The 17,683-nt window shown below is 50.3% G+C and overlaps 1 protein-coding gene across 5 annotated transcripts in view; it reads left to right on the top strand.

Annotated features, from left to right (window-relative positions):
* LOC109883783 (tumor protein 63) overlaps window positions 1-17,683 on the top strand; it is a 178,195-nt gene that overhangs the window by 80,473 nt on the left and 80,039 nt on the right. Inside the window, exon 1 of one of the 5 annotated variants that reach the window (XM_031838170.1) lies at window positions 346-522. The exons of the other annotated variants lie outside the window; for them this stretch is intronic. Within the exon in view, the coding sequence (XP_031694030.1) occupies window positions 481-522 (42 nt within the window). The 5' untranslated portion in view covers window positions 346-480. Of the gene's footprint in view, window positions 1-345; window positions 523-17,683 lie in introns of those variants that run through there. 5 annotated transcript variants of the gene reach the window in all.

The raw sequence follows: 17,683 nt of genomic DNA, 5'->3' as shown, positions 1-17,683 counted from the left end.
GTCACTTTGAGTTGTTCTGTACAACAGAGACGTGGATAATGTAACAAATCAGAGGTGTTGTTTTAACCTGAGAACATGACAGGACTAACTGAAATGTACATTAAATTGATATAAATCAGGTTGCATTGAAAGCAATCACTGTATTAACTGTCCTGATTGTATTGACTGGATTGAACTAAGTGAGCTGTTTGTCTCTCTTAGCAGAGAGAGAGAGAGGTAGTCAAGGAGATGGGTGTGGACTCACCACCCCAGGTATTGGACAGGTAGCTCCTCAGACCCCTCCTCCTCTCCTCCTCTCAACCCCCCCTGGTATATATCTCCTTCCCATAGATTCCTATAGAGACTCTTTGCCTGTCCTGTCCTGTTGTCATCCATAGTCCTCATAGCCACTCAGTTCATTCAGACTGAGACAGGGACCAGAGGTTCATCCTGGAGTCAGTGGAGCACACAGCAGCAGCACTGCTAAACCTCAGCGCCAACATGTTGTATCTGGAGACGGGGACGCCCACGTCGTACAGCGAGGTAAGGCCCAGGGAGGAGGCTCCTACTGGGGCATCAGGGACCGCTACCGTCCCCTTGGCTCCATGGGGCTTCTGGAGCTCCATGGTGGGAGTGGGACTGGAGAAATGCTAAATATATCAATACCTTATTAGTAGTGTTACTGCCATTTTTATATTTTAACATTTTCACCCCCGTTAAATCTTTTTGATGTGATTTGGTGTCGGAGTTTATTGGCGGCTTAGGGCTTCGTGGTGGTATAGGGGCTTTAACATAAAGAAGGAATTTGAAAAAGTTGAAATAGTTCAGAACAAAGTGATTATTTTAAATCTGTCTGTGGCACTCACAGACAAACAAATGGAGAAAGATGTTTAGGCAGCAGATTACTTTTCGTTTGTGTTTCGATTCAGTGGCTTTGTATGTGTTTATCTGCGTGTGTGCGGCGTTGTGTGTGTGTGCAGGGGAATGTAAACACCTGGAGTGTTTGTTGAAAAGAGGAAGAGGCGCTGTATGAAATGGCTGCTCTGCTCCGCTACCCTGTCCTGTTGAGATGTGGCCCTGCACTCTGCCATTAGCCCTGTTAACATCTGGAGTCACAACTACTGACTCACCATAGTTCCATTGGATCCATTATCTCTAGTAGTTCCAATGGCTCCATTATCTCCAATAGCTCCATTATCTCTAGTAGTTCCATTAGCTCCATTATCTCTAGTAGTTCCATTAGCTCCATTAGCTCTAGTAGTTCCAATAGTTCCATTAGCTCCAATAGTTCCATTAGCTCCAATAGTTCCAATAAATCCAATAGCTCCATTAGCTCCAATAGTTCCATTAGCTCCAATAGTTCCATTGTCTCCAATAGTTCCATTAGCTCCAGTAGTTCCATTAGCTCCAATAGTTCCATTAGCTCCAATACTTCCATTATCTCCAATAGTTAAATTATCTCCAGTAGTTCCATTAGCTCCAATAGTTCAATTAGCTCCATTATCTCCAGTAGTTCCATTAGCTCCAATAGTTCCATTAGCTCTAATAGTTCCATTATCTCCAGTAGTTCCATTAGCTCCAATAGTTCCATTAGCTCTAAAAGTTCCATTATCTCCAGTAGTTCCATTATCTCCAGTAGTTCCATTAGCTCCTGTAGTTACATTAACTCCAATAGTTCCATTATTTCCAATAGTTCCATTAGCTCTAATAGTTCCATTAGCTCCAATAGTTCCATTAGCTCCAATAGTTCCATTAGCTCCAATAGTTCCATTAGCTCCATTAGCTCCAATAGTTCCATTATCTCCAATAGTTCCATTAGCTCCAATAGTTCCATTAGCTCCATTAGCTCCAATAGTTCCATTAGCTCCAATAGTTCCATTATCTCCAATAGTTCCATTATCTCTAATAGTTCCATTAGCTCCTGTAGTTCCATTAGCTCCAATAGTTCCATTAGCTCCAATAGTTCCATTATCTCCAATAGTTCCATTAGCTCCAATAGTTCCATTAGCTTCAATAGTTCCATTAGCTCATGTAGTTCCATTATCTCCTGTAGTTCCATTATCTCCCGTAGTTCCATTATCTCCTGTAGTTCCATTAGCTCCTGTAGTTCCATTAGCTCCTGTAGTTCCATTAGCTCCTGTAGTTCCATTATCTCCTGTAGTTCCATGATCTCCTGTAGTTCCATTATCTCCTGTAGTTCCATTAGCTCCAGTAGTTCCATTAGCTCCTGTAGTTCCATTAGCTCCAGTAGTTCCATTATCTCCATTAGTTCTATTAGCTCCAGTAGTTCCATTAGCTCTAATAGTTCCATAAACTCCAATAGTTACTATAGCTCTAATAGTTCCATAAACTCCAATAGTTACTATAGCTCTAATAGTTACATTAACTCCAATAGTTACTATAGCTCTAATAGTTACATTAACTCCAATAGTTACTATAGCTCTAATAGTTACATAAACTCCAATAGTTACTATAGCTCTAATAGTTACATTGGTGTTTTACCATTCATTAGACAAGACGATGAGGGTTCATTAATTATGGCATGGATTGTATTGCTTTACTGTGATTTAAGGCTGTGTGTTTTTTTGATTGCCTAATTGTTACATTACAGAAATGTAAATTAATATAATAATCTCTGATTCGTCTCCCCAAATTGTCTTGCAACTTTATTGTGTGAGTTTGTCATTTTTCTGTGTTTGATTTATTTTGGAGACAGTAGATAAAATGGTGGTTGTGATTGAGGGGTGGACCTGGAGATGGGAGCTGTGATTTGAGGAGCATTGTGGAGTAGAACTATTGGAGCTTATGAACAGGAAATTGTCCCTTTGTATGGAAACAATATAGCCCAAAATAATGTATCATAGTTCAAGATGGTTAATTGGAATAATTTAAAGAACATAAAATGTTTGTATGAGTAAGCTACATGGGGACAACTAAAATTATTTATTTTGGGTTGTCCAAAATGGAGCCACTATATAATTTACTGGAACCAGAAATGTAGGGTTTACATACGTTTTGGCAGTTAGAATTACAAGGTGTGACATAGGCATTAAATAAGGGTTGATTCTCTGCTATAATAACCATCTGGAAAAGCAAATGATACCTTCTGGTCTTGGAGAAAGAAATGACGATAGAAAGTTATCCTTTTTCCCTTTTTTCCTAATGACAGATAATGGCCGTGACAACTAGTGACTGTCGTTATAGTCAGTAAGGGTTTCTATTTTATTTTTTTAGGATTATATAATTCCTTTTCAAATATCGCTTCACTTTGAGCAAGTCAAATCGTTTTTGTAGAGGCTAGAATATAGTTAGTTGTATTACAGTCCTACTTGTATTACAGTCCTACTTAACGTCAATATTTCTGGATTTCAGGCACATTTCTTTTATCTTGTATTTTTACGAAAATCGTCATTAAGATATTTTTGTAATATGCTTTCTGTGCAGTTGAACAGTTCCTAACTGTCTGCTAATGACACTAAACATAAAGGACAGTATATTTATTTGTTTGCTAGTTTATTGGTTGCATTAGTTGGTCGGTAAAGATGACAGTCTCCTGGTGGGATGACAGTCTCCTGGTGTGATGACAGTCTCCTGGTGTGATGACAGTCTCCTGGTGTGATGAGTCTCCTGGTGTGATGACAGTCTCCTGGTGTGATGACAATCTCCTGGTGTGATGACAATCTCCTGGTGTGATGACAGTCTCCTGGTGTGATGACAGTCTCCAGGTGTGATGACAGTCTGGTGTGATCAATCAAATGTATTTATAAAGCCCTTCTTACATCAGCTGATGTCACAAAGTGCTGTACAGAAACCTAAAACCCCAAACAGCAAGCAATGCAGGTGTAGAAGCACGGTGGCTAGGAAAAACTCCCTAGAAAGACCAGAACCTAGGAAGAAACCTAGAGAGGAACCAGGCTATGATGGGTGGCCAGTCCTCTTCTGGCTGTGCCGGGTGGAGATTATAACAGAACATGGCCAAGATGTTCAAATGTTCATAAATGACCAGCAGGGTTAAATAATAATAACCACAGTGGTTGGAGAGGGTGCAACAGGTCAGCACCTAAGGAGTAAATGTCAGTTGGCTTTTCAAAGCCGATCATTCAAAGTATCTCCACCACTCTCTAGAGAGTTGTAAACAGCAGGTCTGGGACAGGTAGCACGTCCGGTGAACAGGTCAAGGTTCCATAGCCGCAGGCAGAACAGTTGAAACTGGAGCAGCAGCACGACCAGGTGGACTGGGGAAAGCAAGTAGTCATCAGGCCAGGTAGTCCTGAGGCATGGTCCTAGGGTTCAGGTCCTCAGAGAGAAAGAGAGAGAGAGGGAGAGAGAGAGAGAAAGAGAGAGAGAGAGAATTAGAGAGAGCATACCTAAATTCACACAGGACACTGGATAAGACAGGAGAAATACTCCAGATATAACAGACTGACCCAAGCCCCCTGACACATAAACTATTGCAGCATAAATACTGGAGGCTGAGACAGGAGGGGTCAGGAGACACTGTGGTCCCATCCGACGATACCCCCGGACAGGGCCAAACAGGCAGGACATAACCCCACCCACTTTGCCAAAGCACAGCCCCCATACCACTAGAGGGATATCTTCAACCAACAACTTACCATCCTGAGACAAGGCCGAGTATAGCCCACGGAGATCTCCCCCACGGCACGAACCCAAGGGGAGGTGCCAACCGGGACAGGAAGATCACGTCAGTGACTCAACCGACTCAAGAGACGCACCCCTCCTAGGAACGGCATGGAAGAGCACCAGTAAGCCAGTGACTCAGCCCCTGTAATAGGGTTAGAGGCAGAGAATCCCAGTGGAGAGAGGGGAACCGGCCAGGCAGAGACAGCAAGGGTAGTTCGTTGCTACAGAGCCTTTCCATTCACCTTACCTTCACACCCCTGGGCCAGACTACACTCAATCATAGGACCTACTGAAGAGATGAGTCTTCAGTAAAGACTTAAAGGTTGAGACCGAGTCTGCGTCACTCACATGGACAGGCAGACCATTCCATAAAAATTGAGCTCTATAGGAGAAGCCCTGCCTCCAGCTGTTTGCTTAGAAATTCTTGGGACAGTAAGGAGGCCTGCATCTTGTGACCGTAGCGTACGTGTAGGTACGTACGGCAGGACCAAATCGGAAAGATAGGTAGGAGCAAGCCCATGTAATGACTGTCTGGTGTGATGACAGTCTCCTGGTGTGATGACAGTCTGGTGTGATGACAGTCTGGTGTGATGACAGTCTCCTGATGTGATGACAGTCTGGTGTGATGACAGTCTCCTGGTGTGATGACAGTCTGGTGTGATGAGAGTCTGGTGTGATGACAGTCTCCTGATGTGATGACAGTCTGCTGTGATGACAGTCTCCTGGTGTGAAGACAGTCTGGTGTGATGACAGTCTGGTGTCAATCTGCTACTCTCCCCACTTTATAAGATGGCTTCTAAAATGGTTGTTAGGTCTAAACACCTGTGTCTATTTGTTCTCCTGAAGCCCACCAGTGTTAGTGCTCAGGTGACGAGTCTATCTACATATACTTGACCACTCCTCTCTGCTTCCACTGGATAGTACTGTTGTCAACACACACTGTTAGTCCGAAGTGGAGGGGGTGTAGATAGAGGACTTCAGCTGAGATCTAAGACCCCATCTTGTGAGTTTTTAATCTGGGGTCAGTTCACCACTCTTGCTCTCAATAGGTCTTTGCAAATAGAGGGGGGAAAATGAGTTCCATTATTTTTTTATCCAGCCACACAAGACTCACTGTATTTAGGGAACGCCACAGTGCTTCTATGATAAGAGGAATATTGAAAGAGAACTTTGGCGGAATTCAATATTTTCCCAATGGGTTTGGAGACTTTAAGATGTCTCAAAGATATTCACATCCACGTGTTTGTTTTGGAATGCTCTCACAGATGTCTAATTTTCTTGAGAAGAGACAGAAAACATTTGCATATAAGTGACAGAAAGAAAAGGGGTATGTGATCAACAGGACTAGAGGTGCATTCACAAAACCGATCATACCAGTTAGCCTAACAACAGTATTTACTTAATGGTTTATTTAAGATTATACACTGGGTGGTTCAGGCCTTGAATGCTGATTGGCTGACAGCCATGGTATATCAGACTGTATACCACAGATATCACAAAATATTTATTTTTACTGCTCTAATTACAGTGGTAACCAGTTTATAATAGCAATAAGGGGGTTTATTTTGCCTTGCAAAAGTATTCATCCCCTCTTGGTGTTTTTCCTATTTTGTTTCATTACAACCTGTAATTTAAATTAGTCAAAATTGGTGAAGTGAAATGAAAAAAAAAAATTGTTTAAAAAAATTGTAAAAAATAAAAACAGAAAAGTATTGTGTGTATTCACCCCCTTTTCTATGAAGCCCCTAAATAGCATCTGGTGCAACCAATCACCTTCAGAAGTCACATAATTAGTTAAATAAAGTCCACCTGTGTACAATCTAAGTGTCACATGATCTGTCACATGATCTCAGTATACATACACCTGTTCTGAAAGGCCCCAGAGTCTGCAACACCACTAAGCAAGGGGCACCACCAAGCAAACGGCACCATGAAGACCAAGGAGCTCTCCAAACAGGTCAGGGACAAAGTTGTGTAGAAGTACAGATCAGGGTTGGGTAAAAAAAAAATACTGAAACTTTGAACATCCCACGAAGCACCATTAAATCTATTATTTTTTTTCAAATGAAAGAATATGGCACCACAACAAACCTGCCAAGAGAGGGCCGCCCACCAAAACTCACGGACCTGGCAAGGAGGGCATTAATCAGAGAGGCAACAAAGAGACCAAAGGTAACCCTGAAGGAGCTGTAAAGCTCCACAGCAGAGATTGGAGTATCTGTCCACAGGACCACTTTAAGCCGTACATTCCACAGAGCTGGGTTTTACGGAAGAGTGGGTAGAAAAAAGCCATTGCTTAAAGAAAAAAATAAGCAAAGATGTTTGGTGTTCGCCAAAAGGCATGTGGGAGACTCCCCAATCATATGAGACTCAAATTGAGCTTTTTGGCCATCAAGGTAAACGTGATGTCTGGCGCAAACCAAACACCTCTCATCACCCAGAGAACACCATCCCCACATTGAAGCATGGTGGTGGCAGCATCATGCTGTGGGGATGTTTTTCCATAATCAGGGACTGGGAAACTGGTCAGAATGGAAGGAATGATTGATGGAGCTAAGTACAGGGAAATTCTTGTGGGAAACCTGTTTCAGTCTTCCAGAGATTTGAGACTGGGATGGAGGTTCACCTTCCAGCAGGACAATGACCCTAAGCATACTACTAAAGCAACACTCGAGTGGTTTAAGAGGAAACATTTAAATGCCTAGTCATAGCCCAAACCTCAATCCGGTTGAAAGTCTGTGGTATGACTTAAAGACTGCTGTACACCAGCGGAACCCATCCAACTTGAAGGAGCTGGAGCAGTTTTGCCTTGAAGAATGGGCAAAAATCCTAGTGGCTAGATGTGCCAAGCTTATAGAGACATACCCCAAGAGACTTGCAGCTGTAAATGCTGCAAAAGGTGTCTCTACAAAGTATTGACTTTAGTTATGCACACTCAAGTTTTCAGTTTTTTTGTCTTATTTGTTGTTTGTTTCACAATAAAAAATATTTAGCATCTTTAAAGTGGTCGGCATGTTGTTTAAATCAAATGATACAAACCCCCAAAAAATCTATTTTAATTCCAGGTTTTAAGGCAACAAAATAGGAAAAATGGAAATGGGGTGAATACATTCGCAAGCCACTGTATTTAGCCAATATACCAAGGCTATAAGGGCTGTATCCAGGAACTCTTAGGAAAGCCTTTAGCCGTGGCATAGTGGCCACATACCCCCTCGCTCCTTATTGCTTAAATGAACCATCATGCATATTGTGTCGTTAATCAAGTGTTCTAAAAAATGTTGCTGGAGAACTTTAATTGTGAAGTCGTAAATCAAACCTCTCTGGTATCTAACATCTCCTTTAGGATCTCTGATATGTTTCTCAGATGGCAGCGAAACGCTTTTTAAGTTTTGTGAGTGGTAGGTATTAAACTGTGGGATCTCTCTGTCCACCTACATCCCCTCTGGCTTCGTCTCAAACGGCACCCTATTCCCTATATAGTGCACTACTTTATACCAGAGCCCTATGGCACCCTATTCCCTATATAGTGCACTACTTTTGACCCGAGTCCATAGGGTGGCAGGTAGCCCAGCGGTTAAGAGCGTGGGGCCAGTAACCGAATGGTTGCTGATTGGAATCCCGGAGCCAACTCAGTGAAAAATCTGCCAATGTGCCCTTGAGCAAGGCACTTAAAGCCTAATGGCTCCTGTAAATCACTCTGAATAAGGGTGTCTGCTAAATGACGTAAAATGATCAAATGTGTAGGGAATAGGGTGCCATTTGGGAAGCAGACCCCAATGTGAGGTATCAGCTTCTACCCCTTCTCCAGGGAGGCTCCACGTCAGATTGTGGTGGGCCATGGTAGACTAGTGGTGGGCCATGGTAGCCTAGTGGTGGGCCATGGTAGACTAGTGGTGGGCCATGGTAGACTAGTGGTGGGCCATGGTAGCCTAGTTGTGGGCCATGGTAGACTAGTGGTGGGCCATGGTAGACTAGTGGTGGGCCATGGTAGACTAGTGGTGGGCCATGGTAGACTAGTGGTGGGCCATGGTAGACTAGTGGTGGGCCATGGTAGCCTAGTGGTGGGCCATGGTAGCCTAGTGGTGGGCCATGGTAGACTAGTGGTGGGCCATGGTAGACTAGTGGTGGGCCATGGTAGACTAGTGGTGGGCCATGGTAGCCTAGTGGTGGGCCATGGTAGACTAGTGGTGGGCCATGGTAGACTAGTGGTGGGCCATGGTAGACTAGTGGTGGGCCATGGTAGACTAGTGGTGGGCCATGGTAGCCTAGTGGTGGGCCATGGTAGCCTAGTGGTGGGCCATGGTAGCCTAGTGGTGGGCCATGGTAGTGGTGGGCCATGGTAGCCTAGTGGTGGGCCATGGTAGCCTAGTGGTGGGCCATGGTAGACTAGTGGTGGGCCATGGTAGCCTAGTGGTGGGCCATGGTAGACTAGTGGTGGGCCATGGTAGCCTAGTGGTGGGCCATGGTAGCCTAGTGGTGGGCCATGGTAGCCTAGTGGTGGGCCATGGTAGACTAGTGGTGGGCCATGGTAGCCTAGTGGTGGGCCATGGTAGCCTAGTGGTGGGCCATGGTAGCCTAGTGGTGGGCCATGGTAGCCTAGTGGTGGGCCATGGTAGCCTAGTGGTGGGCCATGGTAGCCTAGTTGCTTTAATGGTTTGTTGCTGTTGATAAAATCCCCTGTTCTGCCCACCTCGGCAGGTATATATGAGGTATGGATAGATTAGACATTCTGTCAGTCTCCACCCAGCCAGTCCAGACCTACGGTCCCCCCACCCACCCTGTTAGCTCTGTTAATGCCCCTTCCTCCCCCTGGTCACTCACCACCACCCAGGGGACTGACCCAAGGGCCACAGTGCCCTCCCCCTGGTCACTCATCATCACCCAGGGGGCTGACCCAAGGTCCACAGTGCCCTCCCTCCCCCTGGTCACTCACCACTACCCAGGGTGCAGGTCAGAAGAGATGAGAGGCTGGAATGGCAGTTATTCCCCCCCTCGGGCCAGGTCTATGGGCCATCTCACCTCTATTCCCCCCCTCGGGCCAGGTCTATGGGCCATCTCACCTCTATTCCCCCCTCGGGCCAGGTCTATGGGCCATCTCACCTCTAACTCCCTGTCCTTTACATCAATTGTCAATTGCCTCATGCTCATAAAACTATCAACTCCAGTAAAGAGAAGAAATCAGATTACTGACCTCCCCTGTCTCCGATTGGGAACCATATCAGGCCACCATAGACATGTAAATACCTAGACCTACAAAACCCCTAGACAATACAAAAACCCTAGACAATACAAAAACCCTAGACAATACAAAACTAGCATACCCACCCTCGTCACACCCTGACCTAACCTAAAGAAAACAGAGATATTAAAGGTCAGAGCGTAACAGTAAGTCTGATTGGTTTAACGTGTGAAATAATGTAGAGGACTACTGTACTGGATCTCAGACTTCTCATTGGTTAGAATCCTCACCCTAAATAGCCTATAGAAACCCCCGATCCCTATTTTTTTTGTCACTCTGAAGGTCAACAGTCTGTCACTCTGAAGGTCAACAGTCTGTCACTTTGAAGGTCAACAGTCTGTCACTCTGAAGGTCAACAGTCTGTCACTCTGAAGGTCAACAGTCTGTCACTATGAAGGTCAACAATCTGTCACTCTGAAGGTCAACAGTCTGTCACTCTGAAGGTCAACAGTCTGTCACTCTGAAGGTCAACAGTCTGTCACTCTGAAGGTCAACAGTCTGTCACTCTGAAGGTCTGAACAGTCTGTCACTCTGAAGGTCAACAGTCTGTCACTCTGAAGGTCAACAGTCTGTCACTCTGAAGGTCAACAGTCTAGGGTAGCTCTTCCCGAACGGCACCCTTTTCCCTATGTAGTTGTGTGCACTACTTTTTAACAGATCCCCATGACGGCCGCCCTATGGGCCCTGGTCTAAAGTAGTGCACTACCCCTATGGGCCCTGGTCTAAAGTAGTGCACTACCCCTATGGGCCCTGGTCTAAAGTAGTGCACTACCCCTATGGGCCCTAGTCTAAAGTAGTGCACAACCTCTATGGGCCCTGGTCTAAAGTAGTGCACTACCCCTATGGGCCCTGGTCTAAAGTAGTGCACTACCCCTATGGACCCTGGTCTAAAGTAGTGCACTACCCCTATGGGCCCTGGTCTAAAGTAGTGCACTAACCCTATGGGGCCCTGGTCTAAAGTAGTGCACTACCCCTATGGACCCTGGTCTAAAGTAGTGCACTACCCCTATGGACCCTGGTCTAAAGTAGTGCACTACCCCTATGGGCCCTGGTCTAAAGTAGTGCACTACCCCTATGGACCCTAGTCTATAGTAGTACACTACCCTATGGTACCTTGTCTATAGTAGTGCACTACCCCTATGGTACCTGGTCTATAGTAGTACACTACCCTATGGTACCTTGTCTATAGTAGTGTACTACCATTTAGGACTCATCTAGTTTTCCCTAACGGGCTGAAATGTTGACTCCAGAATCTGCATTTAGACAAAGAAATATCCCCCGAGACGTGGAACAGAAAAGACGGCCTTCCATCTGAGCAGCCACCACAGCCACCAGGCTAGGCCTCAGAGGGCTAGGAGCAGCACAGCTGTAAACAGACGGGGCTGGTCCTCAGAGGGCTAGGAGCAGCACGGTTGTAAACAGACGGGGTTAGGCCTAAGAGGGCTAGGAGCAGCACGGTTGTAAACAGACGGGGCTGGTCCTCAGAGGGCTAGGAGCAGCACGGTTGTAAACAGACGGGGCTAGGCCTCAGAGGGCTAGGAGCAGCACGGCTGTAAACAGACAGGGCTGGTCCTCAGAGGGCTAGGAGCAGCACAGCTGTAAACAGACGGGGCTGGGCCTCAGAGGGCTAGGAGCAGCACGACTGTAAACAGACGGGGCTGGGCCTCAGAGGGCTAGGAGCAGCACGGTTGTAAACAGACGGGGCTGGGCCTCAGAGGGCTAGGAGCAGCACGGCTGTAAACAGATGGGACTGGGCCTCAGAGGGCTAGGAGCAGAACGATTGTAAACAGATGGGACTGGGCCTCAGAGGGCTAGGAGCAGCACGGTTGTAAACAGACCGGGCTGGGCCTCAGAGGGCTAGGAGCAGCACGACTGTAAACAGACGGGGCTGGGCCTCAGAGGGCTAGGAGCAGCACGGTTGTAAACAGACGGGGCTGGGCCTCAGAGGGCTAGGAGCAGCACGGTTGTAAACAGACGGGGCTGGGCCTCAGAGGGCTAGGAGCAGCACGGTTGTAAACAGACAGGGCTGGGCCTCAGAGGGCTAGGAGCAGCACGGTTGTAAACAGACGGGGCTGGGCCTCAGAGGGCTAGGAGCAGCACGGTTGTAAACAGACGGGGCTGGGCCTCAGAGGGCTAGGAGCAGTACGGTTGTAAACAGACGGGGCTGGGCCTCAGAGGGCTAGGAGCAGCACAGTTGTAAACAGACGGGGCTGGGCCTCAGAGGGCTAGGAGCAGCACGGCTTTAAACAGACGGGGCTGGGCCTCAGAGGGCTAGGAGCAGCACGGCTGTAAACAGACGGGCCTGGGCCTCAGAGGGCTAGGAGCAGCACAGTTGTAAACAGACGGGGCTGGGCCTCAGAGGGCTAGGACTAGCACGGCTGTAAACAGACAGGGCTGGGCCTCAGAGGGCTAGGAGCAGCACGGTTGTAAACAGACAGGGCTGGGCCTCAGAGGGCTAGGAGCAGCACGGTTGTAAACAGACGGGGCTGGGCCTCAGAGGGCTAGGAGCAGTACGGTTGTAAACAGACGGGGCTGGGCCTCAGAGGGCTAGGAGCAGCACAGTTGTAAACAGACGGGGCTGGGCCTCAGAGGGCTAGGAGCAGCACGGCTTTAAACAGACGGGGCTGGGCCTCAGAGGGCTAGGAGCAGCACGGCTGTAAACAGACGGGCCTGGGCCTCAGAGGGCTAGGAGCAGCACAGTTGTAAACAGACGGGGCTGGGCCTCAGAGGGCTAGGACTAGCACGGCTGTAAACAGACAGGGCTGGGCCTCAGAGGGCTAGGAGCAGCACAGTTGTAAACAGATGGGACTGGGCCTCAGAGGGCTAGGAGCAGCACGGTTGTAAACAGACGGGGCTGGGCCTCAGAGGGCTAGGAGCAGCACGGCTGTAAACAGATGGGACTGGGCCTCAGAGGGCTAGGAGCAGCACGGTTGTAAACAGACGGGACTGGGCCTCAGAGGGCTAGGAGCAGCACGGTTGTAAACAGACGGGGCTGGGCCTCAGAGGGCTAGGAGCAGCACGGCTGTAAACAGACGGGGCTGGGCCTCAGAGGGCTAGGAGCAGCACGGTTGTAAACAGACGGGGCTGGGCCTCAGAGGGCTAGGAGCAGCACGGCTGTAAACAGACAGGGCTGGGCCTCAGAGGGCTAGGAGCAGCACGGTTGTAAACAGACGGGGCTGGGCCTCAGAGGGCTAGGAGCAGCACGGTTGTAAACAGACGGGGCTGGGCCTCAGAGGGCTAGGAGCAGCACGGTTGTAAACAGACAGGACTGGGCCTCAGAGGGCTAGGAGCAGCACGGTTGTAAACAGACAGGGCTGGGCCTCAGAGGGCTAGGAGCAGTACGGTTGTAAACAGACGGGGCTGGGCCTCAGAGGGCTAGGAGCAGCACAGTTGTAAACAGACGGGGCTGGGCCTCAGAGGGCTAGGAGCAGCACGGCTTTAAACAGACGGGGCCGGGCCTCAGAGGGCTAGGAGCAGCACGGCTGTAAACAGACGGGCCTGGGCCTCAGAGGGCTAGGAGCAGCACAGTTGTAAACAGACGGGGCTGGGCCTCAGAGGGCTAGGACTAGCACGGCTGTAAACAGACAGGGCTGGGCCTCAGAGGGCTAGGAGCAGCACAGTTGTAAACAGATGGGACTGGGCCTCAGAGGGCTAGGAGCAGCACGGTTGTAAACAGACGGGGCTGGGCCTCAGAGGGCTAGGAGCAGCACGGCTGTAAACAGATGGGACTGGGCCTCAGAGGGCTAGGAGCAGCACGGTTGTAAACAGACGGGACTGGGCCTCAGAGGGCTAGGAGCAGCACGGTTGTAAACAGACGGGGCTGGGCCTCAGAGGGCTAGGAGCAGCACGGCTGTAAACAGACGGGGCTGGGCCTCAGAGGGCTAGGAGCAGCACGGTTGTAAACAGACGGGGCTGGACCTCAGAGGGCTAGGAGCAGCACGGCTGTAAACAGACAGGGCTGGGCCTCAGAGGGCTAGGAGCAGCACGGTTGTAAACAGACGGGGCTGGGCCTCAGAGGGCTAGGAGCAGCACGGTTGTAAACAGACGGGGCTGGGCCTCAGAGGGCTAGGAGCAGCACGGTTGTAAACAGACAGGACTGGGCCTCAGAGGGCTAGGAGCAGCACGGTTGTAAACAGACGGGGCTGGGCCTCAGAGGGCTAGGAGCAGCACGGCTGTAAACAGACGGGACTGGGCCTCAGAGGGCTAGGAGCAGCACGGTTGTAAACAGACGGGGCTGGGCCTCAGAGGGCTAGGAGCAGCACGGCTGTAAACAGATGGGACTGGGCCTCAGAGGGCTAGGAGCAGCACGGTTGTAAACAGACGGGACTGGGCCTCAGAGGGCTAGGAGCAGCACGGTTGTAAACAGACGGGGCTGGGCCTCAGAGGGCTAGGAGCAGCACGGCTGTAAACAGATGGGGCTGGGCCTCAGAGGGCTAGGAGCAGCACGGTTGTAAACAGACGGGGCTGGGCCTCAGAGGGCTAGGAGCAGCACGGCTGTAAACAGACAGGGCTGGGCCTCAGAGGGCTAGGAGCAGCACGGTTGTAAACAGACGGGGCTGGGCCTCAGAGGGCTAGGAGCAGCATGGTTGTAAACAGACGGGGCTGGGCCTCAGAGGGCTAGGAGCAGCACGGTTGTAAACAGACAGGACTGGGCCTCAGAGGGCTAGGAGCAGCACGGTTGTAAACAGACAGGGCTGGGCCTCAGAGGGCTAGGAGCAGTACGGTTGTAAACAGACGGGGCTGGGCTTCAGAGGGCTAGGAGCAGCACAGTTGTAAACAGACGGGGCTGGGCCTCAGAGGGCTAGGAGCAGCACGGCTTTAAACAGACGGGGCTGGGCCTCAGAGGGCTAGGAGCAGCACGGCTGTAAACAGACGGGCCTGGGCCTCAGAGGGCTAGGAGCAGCACAGTTGTAAACAGACGGGGCTGGGCCTCAGAGGGCTAGGACTAGCACGGCTGTAAACAGACAGGGCTGGGCCTCAGAGGGCTAGGAGCAGCACAGTTGTAAACAGATGGGACTGGGCCTCAGAGGGCTAGGAGCAGCACGGTTGTAAACAGACGGGGCTGGGCCTCAGAGGGCTAGGAGCAGCACGGCTGTAAACAGATGGGACTGGGCCTCAGAGGGCTAGGAGCAGCACGGTTGTAAACAGACGGGACTGGGCCTCAGAGGGCTAGGAGCAGCACGGTTGTAAACAGACGGGGCTGGGCCTCAGAGGGCTAGGAGCAGCACGGCTGTAAACAGACGGGGCTGGGCCTCAGAGGGCTAGGAGCAGCACGGTTGTAAACAGACGGGGCTGGACCTCAGAGGGCTAGGAGCAGCACGGCTGTAAACAGACAGGGCTGGGCCTCAGAGGGCTAGGAGCAGCACGGTTGTAAACAGACGGGGCTGGGCCTCAGAGGGCTAGGAGCAGCACGGTTGTAAACAGACGGGGCTGGGCCTCAGAGGGCTAGGAGCAGCACGGTTGTAAACAGACAGGACTGGGCCTCAGAGGGCTAGGAGCAGCACGGTTGTAAACAGACAGGGCTGGGCCTCAGAGGGCTAGGAGCAGCACGGCTGTAAACAGACGGGACTGGGCCTCAGAGGGCTAGGAGCAGCATGGCTGTAAACAGACGGGACTGGGCCTCAGAGGGCTAGGAGCAGCATGGTTGTAAACAGATGGGACTGGGCCTCAGAGGGCTAGGAGCAGCACGGTTGTAAACAGATGGGACTGGGCCTCAGAGGGCTAGGAGCAGCACGGTTGTAAACAGACGGGGCTGGGCCTCAGAGGGCTAGGAGCAGCACGGTTGTAAACAGACGGGACTGGGCCTCAGAGGGCTAGGAGCAGCACGGTTGTAAACAGACGGGACTGGGCCTCAGAGGGCTAGGAGCAGCACGGTTGTAAACAGACGGGACTGGGCCTCAGAGGGCTAGGAGCAGCACGGTTGTAAACAGACGGGGCTGGGCCTCAGAGGGCTAGGAGCAGCACGGTTGTAAACAGACGGGGCTGGGCCTCAGAGGGCTAGGAGCAGCATGGCTGTAAACAGACGGGGCTGGTCCTCAGAGGGCTAGGAGCAGCACGGTTGTAAACAGACGGGGCTGGGCCTCAGAGGGCTAGGAGCAGCACGGTTGTAAACAGACGGGGCTGGGCCTCAGAGGGCTAGGAGCAGCATGGCTGTAAACAGACGGGGCTGGTCCTCAGAGGGCTAGGAGCAGCACGGTTGTAAACAGACGGGGCTGGGCCTCAGAGGGCTAGGAGCAGCATGGCTGTAAACAGACGGGGCTGGGCCTCAGAGGGCTAGGAGCAGCACGGTTGTAAACAGACGGGGCTGGGCCTCAGAGGGCTAGGAGCAGCATGGCTGTAAACAGACGGGGCTGGGCCTCAGAGGGCTAGGAGCAGCACGGTTGTAAACAGACGGGGCTGGGCCTCAGAGGGCTAGGAGCAGCACGACTGTAAACAGACGGGGCTGGGCCTCAGAGGGCTAGGAGCAGCACGGTTGTAAACAGACGGGGCTGGGCCTCAGAGGGCTAGGAGCAGCACGGTTGTAAACAGACGGGGCTGGGCCTCAGAGGGCTAGGAGCAGCACGGTTGTAAACAGACGGGGCTGGGCCTCAGAGGGCTAGGAGCAGCACGGTTGTAAACAGACGGGGCTGGGCCTCAGAGGGCTAGGAGCAGCACGGTTGTAAACAGACGGGACTGGGCCTCAGAGGGCTAGGAGCAGCATGGCTGTAAACAGATGGGGCTGGGCCTCAGAGGGCTAGGAGCAGCACGGTTGTAAACAGACGGGGCTGGGCCTCAGAGGGCTAGGAGCAGCACGGCTGTAAACAGACGGGGCTGGGCCTCAGAGGGCTAGGAGCAGCACGGTTGTAAACAGACGGGGCTGGGCCTCAGAGGGCTAGGAGCAGCACGGTTGTAAACAGACGGGACTGGGCCTCAGAGGGCTAGGAGCAGCATGGCTGTAAACAGATGGGGCTGGGCCTCAGAGGGCTAGGAGCAGCACGGTTGTAAACAGACGGGGCTGGGCCTCAGAGGGCTAGGAGCAGCACGGTTTTAAGAGCAGTTAAAGTAGGGATTAAAAGGCTGCTGTATTACAGTGGAATCAGACCAGATTAAAAGGAAGAGGAGAGAAGAGGAGGCCTGAGTCTCCTTCACGTGTTGATAGCTTCCCCTTCCAGTCAGTTAAACATTCCATCTGACTATAGGTGAATGTTTGGGTGACAGTTGACTTGTTTGACTTTTCTTTTGGTCTTCCTTCATTCCTTCCAGAAATATAATATAAGTAGAGTTCTCCAGATCACTCACTTCTCATAATCCCTCTTTGTAAGAAGTGAACAATCATCATCTTTATCATGTCATCTCATCAACCTCTAGTTCTCTCTCCATCGCTATAAGGGGCTTTGATGTTTAATCTGCGGTTTCTGGCCAGCATCAGGCTATTCATTAAAATGATAATTTGCCTTCTGTGATAATTAGTGGCTGTCAGGTAGCTCCTAGTGAAAACACTCACCCACACACACACACACACACACGCACACAGGACCAGCACCCACAGTAATGCACTAAACAGGGAACAGGTTGTTATTTGGGACACAGACTAGGTAGGGAGGTAGGAGGGGGCAGGGTCCTTTGTCATTGGCTGGCTGTGGGGTTGTCGTTAGAGCAGTGGTGTAGGAGAGCTGGAGCGTCTTACACCAAAACACCACCACCTTAAATAAAATAAAAATGTTTTAATGCCAGCCGTAGTGCTGATGTACCCCTGCTCTTACTCATGACGTATGAGAACACAATCTTGTTGTTGTTTTTAGTCGCACTGTTTTGCTTTATCTTGGCCAGGTCGCAGTTGTA

Source organism: Oncorhynchus kisutch, linkage group LG13 (genome assembly GCF_002021735.2).
Source record: "Oncorhynchus kisutch isolate 150728-3 linkage group LG13, Okis_V2, whole genome shotgun sequence".
Classification (NCBI taxonomy): Eukaryota; Metazoa; Chordata; class Actinopteri; order Salmoniformes; family Salmonidae; genus Oncorhynchus; species Oncorhynchus kisutch.
The sequence above is the reverse complement of the archived record's forward strand: the minus strand, read 5'-3'. Positions and strand labels throughout refer to the sequence as shown.